The sequence below is a fragment of the Heptranchias perlo genome, chromosome 21 (genome assembly GCF_035084215.1).
Source record: "Heptranchias perlo isolate sHepPer1 chromosome 21, sHepPer1.hap1, whole genome shotgun sequence".
NCBI lineage: Eukaryota > Metazoa > Chordata > Chondrichthyes > Hexanchiformes > Hexanchidae > Heptranchias > Heptranchias perlo.
In genome coordinates, this window is record NC_090345.1 from 49,736,112 (window position 1) to 49,749,612 (window position 13,501).

Genomic DNA, 13,501 nt, shown 5'->3' on the forward strand with positions numbered 1-13,501 from the left:
CCCTTTACAACTTTCTGCTCCCTTCTGCATTACTAAATGTGTCACCTAAATTGTTGTTGTCTGCAAACTTGGATATACAGCTGTCTATTCCTTCATCCGAGTCCTTTATAAATATAGTGAAAAGCTGAGGCCCCAGTACAGATCCCTGGGGGAACACCACTAGTCACATCCTACCAATTGAATACATACCCATTATCCCTACTTGCTATTTAATTCCTAACCAATTCCCAAATGAACATTTTGTAGCCTCCCAAATCCATGCCCATCTTTTCCTCAACTCCATGTTTGAACCCCTCCAATCAGGTTTCCACCCCTGCCGCAGCACAAACGGCCCTTATCAGTCACATGACATCCTATGTGACTGTGACCGCGGTAAATTATCCCTCCTCATCCTTCTCCACCTGCCTGCAGCGTTTGACATGTTTGACCACACCATTCTCCTCCAATGCCTCTCCTCCATCATCCAGCTAGGTGGGATTGCCATTGCTTGGTTCCATTCCTATCCAGTAGTAGCCAGAGAATCACCTGCAATGGCTTTTCTTCCCACGCCTGTACTGTTACCTCTAGAGTCCCCCAAGGATCTTTCCTTGGCCCCCTCCTATTACTCATCTACATGCTGCCCCTCTGAAACATCATCCCAAAACACATCAGGTTCCACATGTATGCTGATGACACCCAGCTCTACCTCACCACCACCTCCGCCATGTCTCATATGTTACATTGCTTGTCCAACATCCAGTACTGGATGAGCAGAAATTTCCTCCAATTAAATATTGGGAAGACTGAAGCCATTGTCTTTGGTTCCTCGTCACCGACTCCATCTCTCTCTTCCTGGCCACTGTCTGAGGCTTAACCAGACAGGACGCCAAGGTTGCGAACAATTTGACCCTGAGCTGAACTTCCAACCCCATATCCTCTCAATCACCAAGACCGCCTACTTCCACCTCTGTAACATCGCCTATCTCCGCCCCTTCCTCAGCTCATCTACTGCTGAAACCCTCCTCCATGCCTTTGTTACCTCTAGACTTGACAATTCCAATGCTCTCTTGGCTGGCCTCATCTTCCATCCTCCATAAACTTGACCTCATCCAAAATTCTGCTGCCCATATCCCAAGTCGCACCAAGTCCCGTTCATCCATCACTCCTGTGCTTGCTCCTGGTCCGGGAATGCCTCGATTTTTAAATTCTCACTCGTTCAAATTCCTCCATGGCCTTGCCTCTCCCTATCTGTAACCTCTTCCAGCCCTACAACTGTCACAGAAAGTTAACATTCAGGTACAGCAAGCAATTAAGGAGGCAAATAGTATGTTAGCCTTTTGCAAGGAGGTTGGAGTATAAGAGTAAGGAGGTATAGCTGCATTATGTAGAGCTCTAGTGAGACCACACCTGAAGTACTGTGTACAGTTTTGGTCTCCTTACCTAAAGAAGGATATACTTACCTTAGAGGGGATTCAACGAAGGTTCACCAGATTGATTCCTTGGATGAGAGAATGGGTTTATATTCTCTGGGTTTAGAAGAATGAGATGTGATCTCATTGAAATGTATAAAATTCTGAGAGGGCTTGATAGAATAATTGCTGAAAACCTGTTTCCCCTGGCTGGAGAGTCTGGAACTAGAGGTCATAGTCAATTACTTCACTCAGATTATTGTGAATTTTGGAATTCTCCACCCGAGGGCTGTGGATGCTTAGTCGTCAAGTGCATTCAAGACTGAGAGCGATGGATATTTGGACACAAAGGGAATCAAGGGATATGGGGATAGGGCGGGAAAGTGGAGTTGCGGTATAAGATCTTATTGAATGGCGCAGAGGCTTGAGGGGCTGTATGGCCTACTCCTGCTCTTTTTTATGTTCTCTGTGCCCCTCCAATTCTGGTCTCTTGCGCATTCCCTATTTTCATCACTACAGCATTGGCGGACCGTGCCTTCAGCTGCCTAGGCCTAAGCTCTGGAAGTCGCTCCCTAAACCCCTACTCCTCTCTCCTTTAAGATGCTCCTTAAAAGCTCCCTCTTTGACCAAGCTTGTCCTAATATCTCCTTATGTGGCTCAGTGTCAAATTTTGTTTGTTATCCCTACTCTGTCTCCTACCTCCTAACTATTTCTCTACCCATGTCAGTAGGTTGCTTCCAATTCCATATGCTCTCACTTTTGCTAACAGTCTCTGGAACCTTATTGAATGCCTTCTGGAAGTCCATAAAAATAACATCGATACACACTTTATCTATCCTCTTAGCAACTCCAGGTTTCTTCCTCTCCCACGGGAACATCCTGTAGGGGTGAATGTAGGAGTGGCAGCAGGAGCGGACGAAACCTCATCTAGTATCAATACCCGTGTCAAAGGCAGGACTATTAATGCAGTGGTCAGATGTGAAAGTGAAGAGAAGGCCTGGGTCAAGCAGTGGGAATGCCTGTTGTAGCCAGCAATGGGTGGGCCTCCACATCCTCTTCAGGGTACTGCTGCTGCTCCTCTGGGTGCCTTCCTCCTTCATGTTTCCATGATGAGGCCTCTCTGTAAGGCATGACTATAATGTTTGACACTAGCCAGACTGCTTTAAAGTGTCGTCTTCATTCTAATAATAAAAGCCAAGAGGTAGAGGAACTGAAAGACCTTGGAGTTCATGTACACAGGTCCCTGAAGGTGGCAGTACAGGTAGATAAGGTTGTGAAGAAGGCATACGGAATGCTCTCTGTTATTAGCCGAGGTATAGAATACAAAAGCAGGGCTGTAATGATGGAACTGTATAAAATGCTGGTAAGGCCACAGCTGGAGTATTGTTTGCAGTTCTGGTAGGACATTACAAGAATGTTTCTGGGGCTTGAAAATTGCAGCTACGGGGAGAGATTGGATAGGCTGGGGTTGTTTTCCTTGGAGCAGAGGAGGCTGAGGGGAGACTTGATTGAGGTGTACAAAATTATGAGGGCCTAGATAGAGTAGACAGGAAGTACCTGTTTCCCCTAGCGGAGAGTTCAAGAACTAGAGGACATAAATTTAAGCTGATTGGCGGAAGGATTAGAGGGGACATGAGGAAAAACTTTTTTACCCAGAGGGTGGTGGGTGTATGGAATTCGCTGCCCGAATTGATGGTAGAGACAGGGACCCTCAACTCTTTTAAAAAGTACCTGGACCTGCACCTAAAGTGCTGTAAGCTGCAGGGCTACGGACCGGGTAGTGGAAGATGGGATCAGAATGGGCACCTGGTTGTTCTTTGAGCCGGCGTGGACACGATGGGCCGAATGGCCCCCCTTCTGTGCTCTGTATTTTCTATGGTTCCAGGTAATGACGAGCCTCGATAAAACCTTAATAAGACCTCAGATGGAGGACTGTGCAGTAATGGGCTCCACACTACAGGAAGCATATTGGGGCTTCGGAGAGGGAACAGGGCAGACCCCCTCGCTGCTGGGCGGGCTTCGGTCGGTGGTTGTCCACTGGCGCTATGTCAGGCTCCAGGTCCGGGCTGCGAGTACCGCTTCCCGGCTGATCGTGGCCCGGCCCCGCCTCTCTCCCCCGGCCCCGCCCCTCTCCCCCGGCCCAAGGCACCTTGAACGGACGTTCGGTCTAAATCCAGGACGTCATGTTCAGGCGCACGGTATGACGGGAGTGGGCGGGGCCTATTGGCGCGCGGGCTTCGGTCAGTGGTTGTCCGTTGGCGCGATGTCGAAGATCAGGCTCCAGACCCGGGCTGTGAGTACCGCTTCTCGGCTCAACTGCTCCACCATCGCGGCCCCAGCCCTGTTCCTGTCCCCGTTCCCGGCGTGAAGGTGCGCGTTTGCCCCTCGCCTTCCCCCCGCCCTCCCCCCCTCCAAACCCTGCCCCTACCCGCTCCCACTCCCCCCCCTCCCAACCCTGCCCTGCCCCCTCCCCCTGCCCTCCCCCCCTCACCCTGCCCCCCTCACCCTGCCCCCCTCACCCTGCCCCCCTCCCCCTGCCCCCCTCCCCCCCCTCACCCTGCCCCCCTCCCCCCCTCACCCTGCCCCCTCCCCCCCCTCACCCTGCCCCCCTCCCCCCCCCAACCCTGCCCTGCCCCCTCCCCCCCCCCCAACCCTGCCCTGCCCCCTCCCCCCCCCCCAACCCTGCCCCCCCCCCAACCCTGCCCCCTCCCCCTCCCCCAACCCTGCCCCCTCCCCCTCCCCCAACCCTGCCCCCTCGCCCCTCCCAACCCTGCCCCCTCGCCCCTCCCAACCCTGCCCCCTCGCCCCTCCCAACCCTGCCCCCTCGCCCCTCCCAACCCTGCCCCCTCGCCCCTCCCAACCCTGCCCCCTCGCCCCTCCCAACCCTGCCCCCTCGCCCCTCCCAACCCTGCCCCTCCCAACCCTCCCCCCCCCGCAAACCCCGAACCCTGCCCCTCCCCCCCGCAAACCCCGAACCCTGCCCCTCCCCCCGCAAACCCCGAACCCTGCCCCTCCCCCATATACCCCAAACCCTGCCCCTGTAAGCCCAAACCCTGCTATCCACTCACCCCGCATACCCCAAACCCTGCCCCTCCCCCCGCAAACCCCGAACCCTGCCCCTCCCCCATATACCCCAAACCCTGCCCCTGTAAGCCCAAACCCTGCTATCCACTCACCCCGCATACCCCGAACCCTGCCCCTCCCCCCGCAAACCCCGAACCCTGCCCCTCCCCCATATACCCCAAACCCTGCCCCTGTAAGCCCAAACCCTGCTATCCACTCCCCCCGCATACCCCAAACCCTGCCCCTCCCCCCGCAGACCCGAAACCCTGCCCCTCCCCCCGCATACCCCAATCCCTGCCTCTCCCCCCGCATACCCCAATCCCTGCCCCTCCCCCCGCAAACCCCGAACCCTGCCCCTCCCCCATATACCCCAAACCCTGCCCCTGTAAGCCCAAACCCTGCTATCCACTCACCCCGCATACCCCGAACCCTGCCCCTCCCCCGCATACCCCGAACCCTGCCCCTCCCCCCGCATACCCCGAACCCTGCCCCTCCCCCGCATACCCCGAACCCTGCCCCTCCCCCATATACCCCAAACCCTGCCCCTGTAAGCCCAAACCCTGCTATCCACTCACCCCGCATACCCCAAACCCTGCCCCTCCCCCCGCAAACCCCGAACCCTGCCCCTCCCCCATATACCCCAAACCCTGCCCCTGTAAGCCCAAACCCTGCTATCCACTCACCCCGCATACCCCGAACCCTGCCCCTCCCCCCGCAAACCCCGAACCCTGCCCCTCCCCCATATACCCCAAACCCTGCCCCTGTAAGCCCAAACCCTGCTATCCACTCCCCCCGCATACCCCAAACCCTGCCCCTCCCCCCGCAGACCCGAAACCCTGCCCCTCCCCCCGCATACCCCAATCCCTGCCTCTCCCCCCGCATACCCCAATCCCTGCCCCTCCCCCCGCAAACCCCGAACCGTGCCCCTCCCCCATATACCCCAAACCCTGCCCCTGTAAGCCCAAACCCTGCTATCCACTCACCCCGCATACCCCAAACCCTGCCCCTCCCCCCGCATACCCCAAACCCTGCCCCTCCCCCCGCATACCCGAAACCCTGCCCCTCCCCCCGCATACCCCAAACCCTGCCCCTCCCCCCGCATACCCCAAACCCTGCCCCTCCCCCCGCATACCCCAAACCCTGCCCCTCCCCCCGCATACCCCAATCCCTGCCCCTCCCCCCGCATACCCCAATCCCTGCCCCTCCCCCCGCATACCCCAATCCCTGCCCCTCCCCCCGCATACCCCAATCCCTGCCCCTCCCCCCGCATACCCCAATCCCTGCCCCTCCCCCCGCATACCCCAATCCCTGCCCCTCCCCCCGCATACCCCAAACCCTGCCCCTCCCCCCGCATACCCCAAACCCTGCCCCTCCCACGCATACCCCAAACCCTGCCCCTCCCCCCGCAGACCCCAAACCCTGCCCCTCCCCCCGCAGACCCCAAACCCTGCCCCTCCCCCGCAGACCCCAAACCCTGCCCCTCCCCCGCAGACCCCAAACCCTGCCCCTCCCCCCCGCATACCCCAAACCCTGCCCCTCCCCCCCGCATACCCCAAACCCTGCCCCTCCCCCCGCATACCCCAAACCCTGCCCCTCCCCCCGCATACCCCAAACCCTGCCCCTCCCCCCGCATACCCCAAACCCTGCCCCTCCCCCCGCATACCCCAAACCCTGCCCCTCCCCCCGCATACCCCAAACCCTGCCCCTCCCCCCGCATACCCCAAACCCTGCCCCTCCCCCCGCATACCCCAAACCCTGCCCCTCCCCCCGCATACCCCAAACCCTGCCCCTCCCCCCGCATACCCCAAACCCTGCCCCTCCCCCCGCATACCCCAAACCCTGCCCCTCCCCCCGCATACCCCAAACCCTGCCCCTCCCCCGCAAACCCTGCCCCTCCCCCCGCAAACCCCAAACCCTGCCCCTCCCCCCGCAAACCCCAAACCCTGCCCCTCCCCCCGCAAACCCCAAACCCTGCCCCTCCCCCCATATACCCCAAACCCTGCCCCTCCCCCATATACCCCAAACCCTGCCCCTCCCCCATATACCCCAAACCCTGCCCCTGTAAGCCCAAACCCTGCTATCCACTCACCCCGTAAACCCCAAATCCTGGCCCTATCCCCTCCTCCCGTAAACCCCAAATCCTGCCCCTCCTCCCCCTGTAAGCCCAAACCTTGCTATCCCCCCCCCATAAACCCCAAACCCTGCACCCACACCCTCCCCCCTTAAACCCCAATCCCTGCCCCAACCCCCGTAAACCCCAAACCCTGCCCCTACCCGCTCCCTCTGTAAACCCCAAACCCTGCCCCTCCCCCCGTAAACCCCAAACCCTGTCCCTCCCCCGTAAACCCCAAACCCTGACCCTCCCCCCGTAAACCCCAAACCCTGCCCCTCCCCCCGTAAACCCTGCCCCCCCCCCGCAAACACCAAACCCTGCCCCTCCCCCCACATGCCCCAAACCCTGCCCCTACCCCCGTAAGCCCAAACCCTGCCCCTACCTCCTCCCCATAAACCCAAACCCTGCTACCCACCCCCAGTAAACCCCAAACACTGCCCCCCCCCCATAAGCCCAAACCCTGCCCCCCTCCCCACTGTAACCCCCCCTGTTACCCCATGCTCTGCTCCTCCCTCCAGTAATCCCATACCTGTCCCTATTCTCCCCCCTTTGAACCCCCATGACCCGCGCCTGACATTGGTCCCTGTAATCCGCCTCCAGTGATGCTCTGCATCGTACACTCTGCACAGTAGCTGGTTAATGGAGCAGACGTATTGGTTGTGTATTTTTCTGTTTCAGACGCTGAACGTGCCTGATGCATTTTCTGAAGAGTTTTATTACATTGTGTTAATGCTTTAATTGCTTTGTATCTTTGATATTAAAATGTGGAAAATAACTTTTTTCCCCTCTCTGGATATAGTCATCTTCATTAATGGGGAAGAAACTTTTTGCAGAAATTGGACATGGGCATAGAAGTGAAAGAAAGGGGAGTACCAGGACTGTCCCGGTGACCATCAATCTGATGGAAAGCAGCGATGATGAAGAGGATTGTGTAGAATTGGCTGTTCTGGAGCCTCCAGATGTCAGTGAAATGGTTCCCGAGTCTCCAGTGACTATAGCAGATACTTGCACTGTTCCTGAAACACCAGTTAGTGAGATAGCAGCACGACCCAAGTTACTGGTGTCCACTGTGATGACAACTCCCACCTCCCACACCTCTCGCTCCAGGTTTAAGCAATCAAAGGAAGACACCAGAGTTAAAGTTCAGCTTTTTTCGAATACTTTAAATACTGAAAATGTGAAACCGGTTCTACGATATAGTGATATTGGTAAGACCAAGAGGCAGGATCCGTTGAGAGATTGTGAAACTTTTAGTCCTGTTAAGCTGTTCGGGAAGAGATCTGCTGCTAGCCCTGACGAGGTGCCCAGATCGAAAAAGTGGAAAGCAGCCCCAGCGAAGGAGGCAGGTGTTCTCAAGGCCCAGGACGTAAGGGGCTCCTCCGATAGTCTTCTGGAGGAATGTCTAATGGTTATTAACCAGGCCTCCCCCGAGTCTCAGCTGCGCAACTTTGTGAAGAAAACTGTGAATGGAAAACTGCAAAATGGGAAGAAAAGACAATGTGGGAATCGTGTTTTGAAGGCGCTCCCTTCTCCAAACTGTGTATATAAATGTGAAAAGCTCTCTGTGACTGCAAAAAACAAGGTGGGGAGTCTGCAGCTGCCCAAATCTACAGCTCTGTTAAAGAATCCCTTCAAGAGAATGGATACAAAACTGCACACAAATTCACGGAATGAAAGTTGTGATTCGGTGTTTGTTGAGATAGCTAGAAAAAAATACAGTGATTGCAGTCACATTCAGTCCACAGTGCCAGCGAGCAAAGCCTGGTTAGAGGCCCTGCAAGCAACAAGGGAGGTGGAGGCTGTGAAAATACCAGGCACACTTGTGGGACGTGACCATGAACAGGACAAAGGGAGCAGTAAACCCAACTCTGTGGATTCAGAGTGCGGAAAGTGTGAAGAGGAGCACATTGAATCTGAGGAGGACAAAGAAAATGCAGTGACAGAAGATTTAGAGATGGAGTCTTCCCATCGGGCTGAGCTGCGTTCTGCTCTGTCAAACAAAACCGAGCTCTCGAACGCTGTGAAAGAATCCGATGACCCTCAGGGAGGAAAGGGCAGGAGCTGCCTGGGAAAGGCAGAGACGCAGAGTTTCACCAGCGCAGCACAGAAGCCAAGCTCCTCGAGGTACAGCTGAAATATCGCCCTCAACTAACCCGCGGTGCAGATTCATTTGTGTCATTCCAAAAGTGTGCACCTTGAACGAATGACCTTCCCTCTCAACACTGTAGAGATTTTATTACAATGACTTGCATTTATATTGTGCCATTAATGTTGTAAAATGTCCCAAGGTGCTTCACAGGAGCGATTATCAAACAAAAATTGATACTAAGCCACATAGAGATATTAGAACAGATGACCAAAAGCTTGGTCAAAGAGGAGCGTGTTAAAGGAGGTGGAGAGGTTTAGGGAGGGAATTCCAGAGCTTAAAGCCTAGGCAGCTGAAGGCACGGCCGCCAATGGTGGAGCGATGAAAATCGGGGATGCACAAGAGGCTAGAATTGGAAGAGCACAGAGATCTGAGGGTTGTAGGGATAAGCACAACATGTTTTCCTGTTGGATCTGCTTTCCCTCTCCTGACTGCGAGGTTTAATCAGCAGATGGGGATATGTAAGCTATCAATATAGAGCAGGCCGGGTGCCTTACACACACGGAAACCCATCCCTGAACCAGATCCACACAGGTGGGGTTTCTGTTTGCCCAGTATGGAGTGTGCATACTCCCTGTAGGGAAATAGGATATCTAAATGCAGGTAACTTAAGAGTCACGAATGTACAGGGATATTGCTGGTGTTTAACTGGGTAACACTGCAGGAGAGTGCAGGACCATGACCTCTGCAGTCCAGCTGGCTAATCCCACAAAGTAATACCTCTCAATCACCCACTCCTTCAAATATTGATCCCATCCCCCTTTACGTTTACACACACTCCTTGGACAGTGCATTCTACACTTTCACCCCCTCTCTATAAAGTAGTTCAGTTTAAACTGATTGCACCTCACCTCTTATAAACTAGCGCCCATGTCCCTGATTCTAGAGTGTGACAATTTCAAGCACATTATTCAGGTTCAAATTATTTATTCCCTTAAGGATCCTCAATAATCTCACCTCCAGATCCTCCTCTACCCCAAAGTAAACAACACACGGCTCAGCTTGGTATTAGTTTGGTGCCCTTTTCAGTGCCTGAATATCCTTGCTGTAGAACGGAGACCAGAATTGTACTTCGTACTCCTGGTGTGACTGTACTAGTGCCCAGAATTGTACCCAGTACTCTAGTTGTGACTGTACTAGTGCCCAGAATTGTGCCCTGTACTCCAGGTGTGACTGTACCAGTGCCCAAAATTGTACCCATTACTCTAGGTGTGTCTGTACCAGTGCCCAGAATTGTACCCAGTACTCCAGGTGTGACTGTACAACCTCATTATCCCCTCCTGGGATTTGCTCTCTATCCATCTGACTGTAGGATCCAGGTAGCTTTCCTCACTGCTGCCACACACTGCTCTAGTGGTTTCAGTGAGTCAACCACCAATACCCCCAGGTCCCTCTCCTGTGTTATGCCCTTTAGCCTAGTCATTTACTTTACTGTCTGTTCCCTTCCCTCATCCCATTACTATGTACTTCTCCACATTAAACATCATTTGCCACTCATCACTCCATCTTCCAACCTACACAGGTCTTTTATATATTAGGTCTGTCATTTCCCAATTGTTTGAGACTATTTTGCCCCTCTTCCCCCGATCTGGTGCCATGACCAAACTCAATCCAGAACCTGAGCACCTAATCTAGGCTGACACTTCAGTGAGGGAGTGTTGTCTTTTGAATGAGAAGGGCCCTGTTCAAACAGATGTAAAAGATCCGGTGGCCCTATTGGAAGTCGACCAGGGAATTTGGCCAATATTCAGCCATGACCAGCAGAACAAATAAATTAATTTGCCGTTTGTGGGATCTGCAGTGCACAAGTGGGCTGCTACATTTGCCTGTATTAGTGACTGCAGTGCAAAACTAATCCATTGGTTGTGAAGCACTCGGGACATCCCGTGACTGCATGAGATGCTGTCTAAATTCAAGTTCTCTTTTTTTCTTTCTCTTCTGTGTAGTTTTGCAGGGTCAATGTGATGTAATTTTATCATCCAATTTTCTCCCTTCCCCATCCTAATTGTGGGGTGCAGTTCCAAGCAGGCATTCTTCACGTGCATACCTTGACATTGAGTGGTGGCAGGCTGTTCAACTGTGGAGGGCCTCATAGCTAAGCCTGAACCTTACCCAACACTCACGCATACACTTTCCAGGAGGGCTGATTGAAGAGGAGTCAGAAACGGGACAGCTGGCTGACTTTTCCCTCCCCTCGGCCAGGGGTGTTGAGGGAACTGCAAAGCCCCAGACCAGGAATTGAAGCCGAACCCCTCGTGATCTGTATAGTTCAGGCGTACACCACACTCGCTCAGCATAATTTACCCAAATACTTCAGACTTCCATTGAACATACTTACAACTTTACTGTTCTGCCAATGTAAATATAGCCGATTTGCTTTAGATGAATTCAGTGGCTGGTGCCCGATGCATTGGTTCTCCTCCCCAGTAGACTTTATTAAAAGTACCTTGTTGAGAAATGTAAACGGTTGCAAAAAAGCAAAATTTCAAGCCTTGCTCGAACACCTCAGGGAGTGGGGACTTCAGTCTGTCGGTACACCCTTGGGGGGTCTTTGTGAAAATTCCTGGGTTCAGTTAGTGATGAAAAGCATGGTACGAGATATTGGAGGTGGCCATCTGGAGCTGTCTGCTGCCCAACAAGGGCCCTTCCAGCACACCGCCGACAGATATAGAAACAGAAAATGCTGGAAATACTCAGCAAGTCAGGCAGCATCTGTGGAGAAAAAAAAGTTACCGTTTTAGGTCGATGACCTTTTGTCAGAACTGGAAGAAGTTGAAGATTTAACAGTTTTTAATCAAGTACAGAGCCAGGGAAAGGGGCGGAGGAAGAGGAGGGGAGGAAAGAATAAAAGGGAAGGCCGGTGATAGCGTGGAGGGCAGGAGTGATTAAATAACAAAAGGGATGATGGTGCGAGGCGAGGAGGGTGGTAATGGGACAAGTAAAGAAACAGAAGATGGGTCTAGAGGAGCTGTAAATGGCAACAGCAGAACCATTACCAGCACCTGCTGACCAAAAAAATGGGAGCAGTGGTTATGATCTGAAGTTATTGAAATGAACGTTGAGTATAGAAGGTTGTAAAATGCCTAATCAAAAGATGAGGTGCTGTACCTCAAGCTTCCGTTAAGCTTCAATGGAACAGTGTAGGAGGCCGAGGTCAGAGTGGAAGTGGGATGGAGAATTAAAATGGCAAGCGACCGGCAGGTCAAGGTCACGCTTGCGGCCTGAGCACAGGTGTTCAGCAAAGCGGTCACCCAGTCTGCGTTTGGTCTCCCCAATGTAGAGGAGACCGCATCGTGAGCAGTGAAATTTCATCAACTTTGCTTCCAATTTCCACCCTTCCCTCGCCTTCATGTGGTTCATCTCTGACTTTTCCCTTCCCTTCCTGGACTTCTCTATCAACATTTCTGGGGATAAGCTGTCAACCAATATCTACTATAAGACCACCAACCCTCCCACATCTACCTTGATTACACTCTCTCCCACCACGCTTCCTGTAAGCACTCTCTTGCCTTCTCACAGTTTCTCCATCTCCGTCGCATCTGTTCTGACAATGCCATGTTCCACACCAGTGCTTCCGATATGTCTTCCCTTTTCCGCAACCGAGAATTCCCCTCAACTGTAGTTGACGGCCCTTGACCGTGTCCATCCCATTTCCCCCACTTCTGCCCTCACCCCTTCCCCTCCCTCCCAGAACCATGATAGGGTTACGAACATACAAATTAAGAGCAGTAGGCATTCAGCCCCTCGAGCCTGCTCTGCCATTTGATAAGATCATCATGGCTGATCTGATTGTGACCTCAGCCCTACTTTCCCGTCTACCTACTATAACCTTTGACTCCCTTGGTAATCAGGAATCTATCTAACTCGGCCTTAAAAATATTCAATGGCCCTGCCTCCACCGCTCTCTGGGGAAGGGAGTTCCACAGACTCACTCACCCTCTGAGAGAAAAAATTTCTCCTCATCTCTGTCTTAAATGGGAGACCCCTTATTTTTAAAATGTCACCCCTAGTTCTAGTCTCTCCCACAAGAGGAAACATCCTCTCAGCATCTACCCCTTCTAGTCCCCTCAGGATCTTATATGTTTTAATAAGATCACCTCTCATTCTTCCAAACTCCAGTGTATACAGGCCCAACTTGTCCAACCTTTCCTCATAAGATAACCCCCTCATCCCAGGAATCAGTCGAGTGAACCTTCTCTGAACCGCCTCCAAAGCAATTATGTCCTTTTTTAAATAAGGAGACCAAAACTGCACACAGTATTCTAGATGTGGTCTCACCAATGCCCTGTGCAACTGTAGCAAAACATCTCTACTTTTATATTCCATTCCCCTTGCAATAAATGACAACATTCCATTTGCCTTCCGAATCACTTGCTGTACCTGCATACTAATTTTTTGTGATTCATGTACTGGGACACCCAGATCCCTCTGTACCTCAGAGTTCTGCAATCTCTATTTAAATAATATACTGCTTTTCTATTCCTCCTGCCAAAGTGGACATTTTCCCACATTATACTCCATCTGCCAAATTTTTGCCCACTCACCTATCTATATCCCTTTGCAGACTCCTTATGTCCTCTTCACAACTTACTTTTCTATCTACCTTTGTGTCAAAAGCAAATTTAGTAACTATACATTCGGTCCCTTCATCTAAGTCATTGATATAGATTGTAAATATTTGAGGTCCAAGCACTCCACTCATTGCATCTTGCCAACCTGAAAATGACCCATTTATGCCTACTCTCTGTTCCCTGTTAGCTAACCAATCCTTTATCCATGCTAATATGTTAC

The 13,501-nt window shown here is 52.7% G+C and overlaps 1 protein-coding gene across 1 annotated transcript in view; it reads left to right on the forward strand.

Moving 5' to 3' along the window:
- Positions 1–3,642: 3,642 nt before the first annotated feature.
- Positions 3,643–13,501, forward strand: part of dna2 (DNA replication helicase/nuclease 2) — a 72,352-nt gene continuing 62,493 nt past the window's right edge. The window contains exons 1-2 of the mRNA XM_068002672.1: positions 3,643–3,681; positions 7,364–8,688. Coding sequence (XP_067858773.1) covers positions 3,652–3,681; positions 7,364–8,688 — 1,355 coding nt within the window. The 5' untranslated portion in view covers positions 3,643–3,651. The remainder of the gene's footprint in view (positions 3,682–7,363; positions 8,689–13,501) is intronic.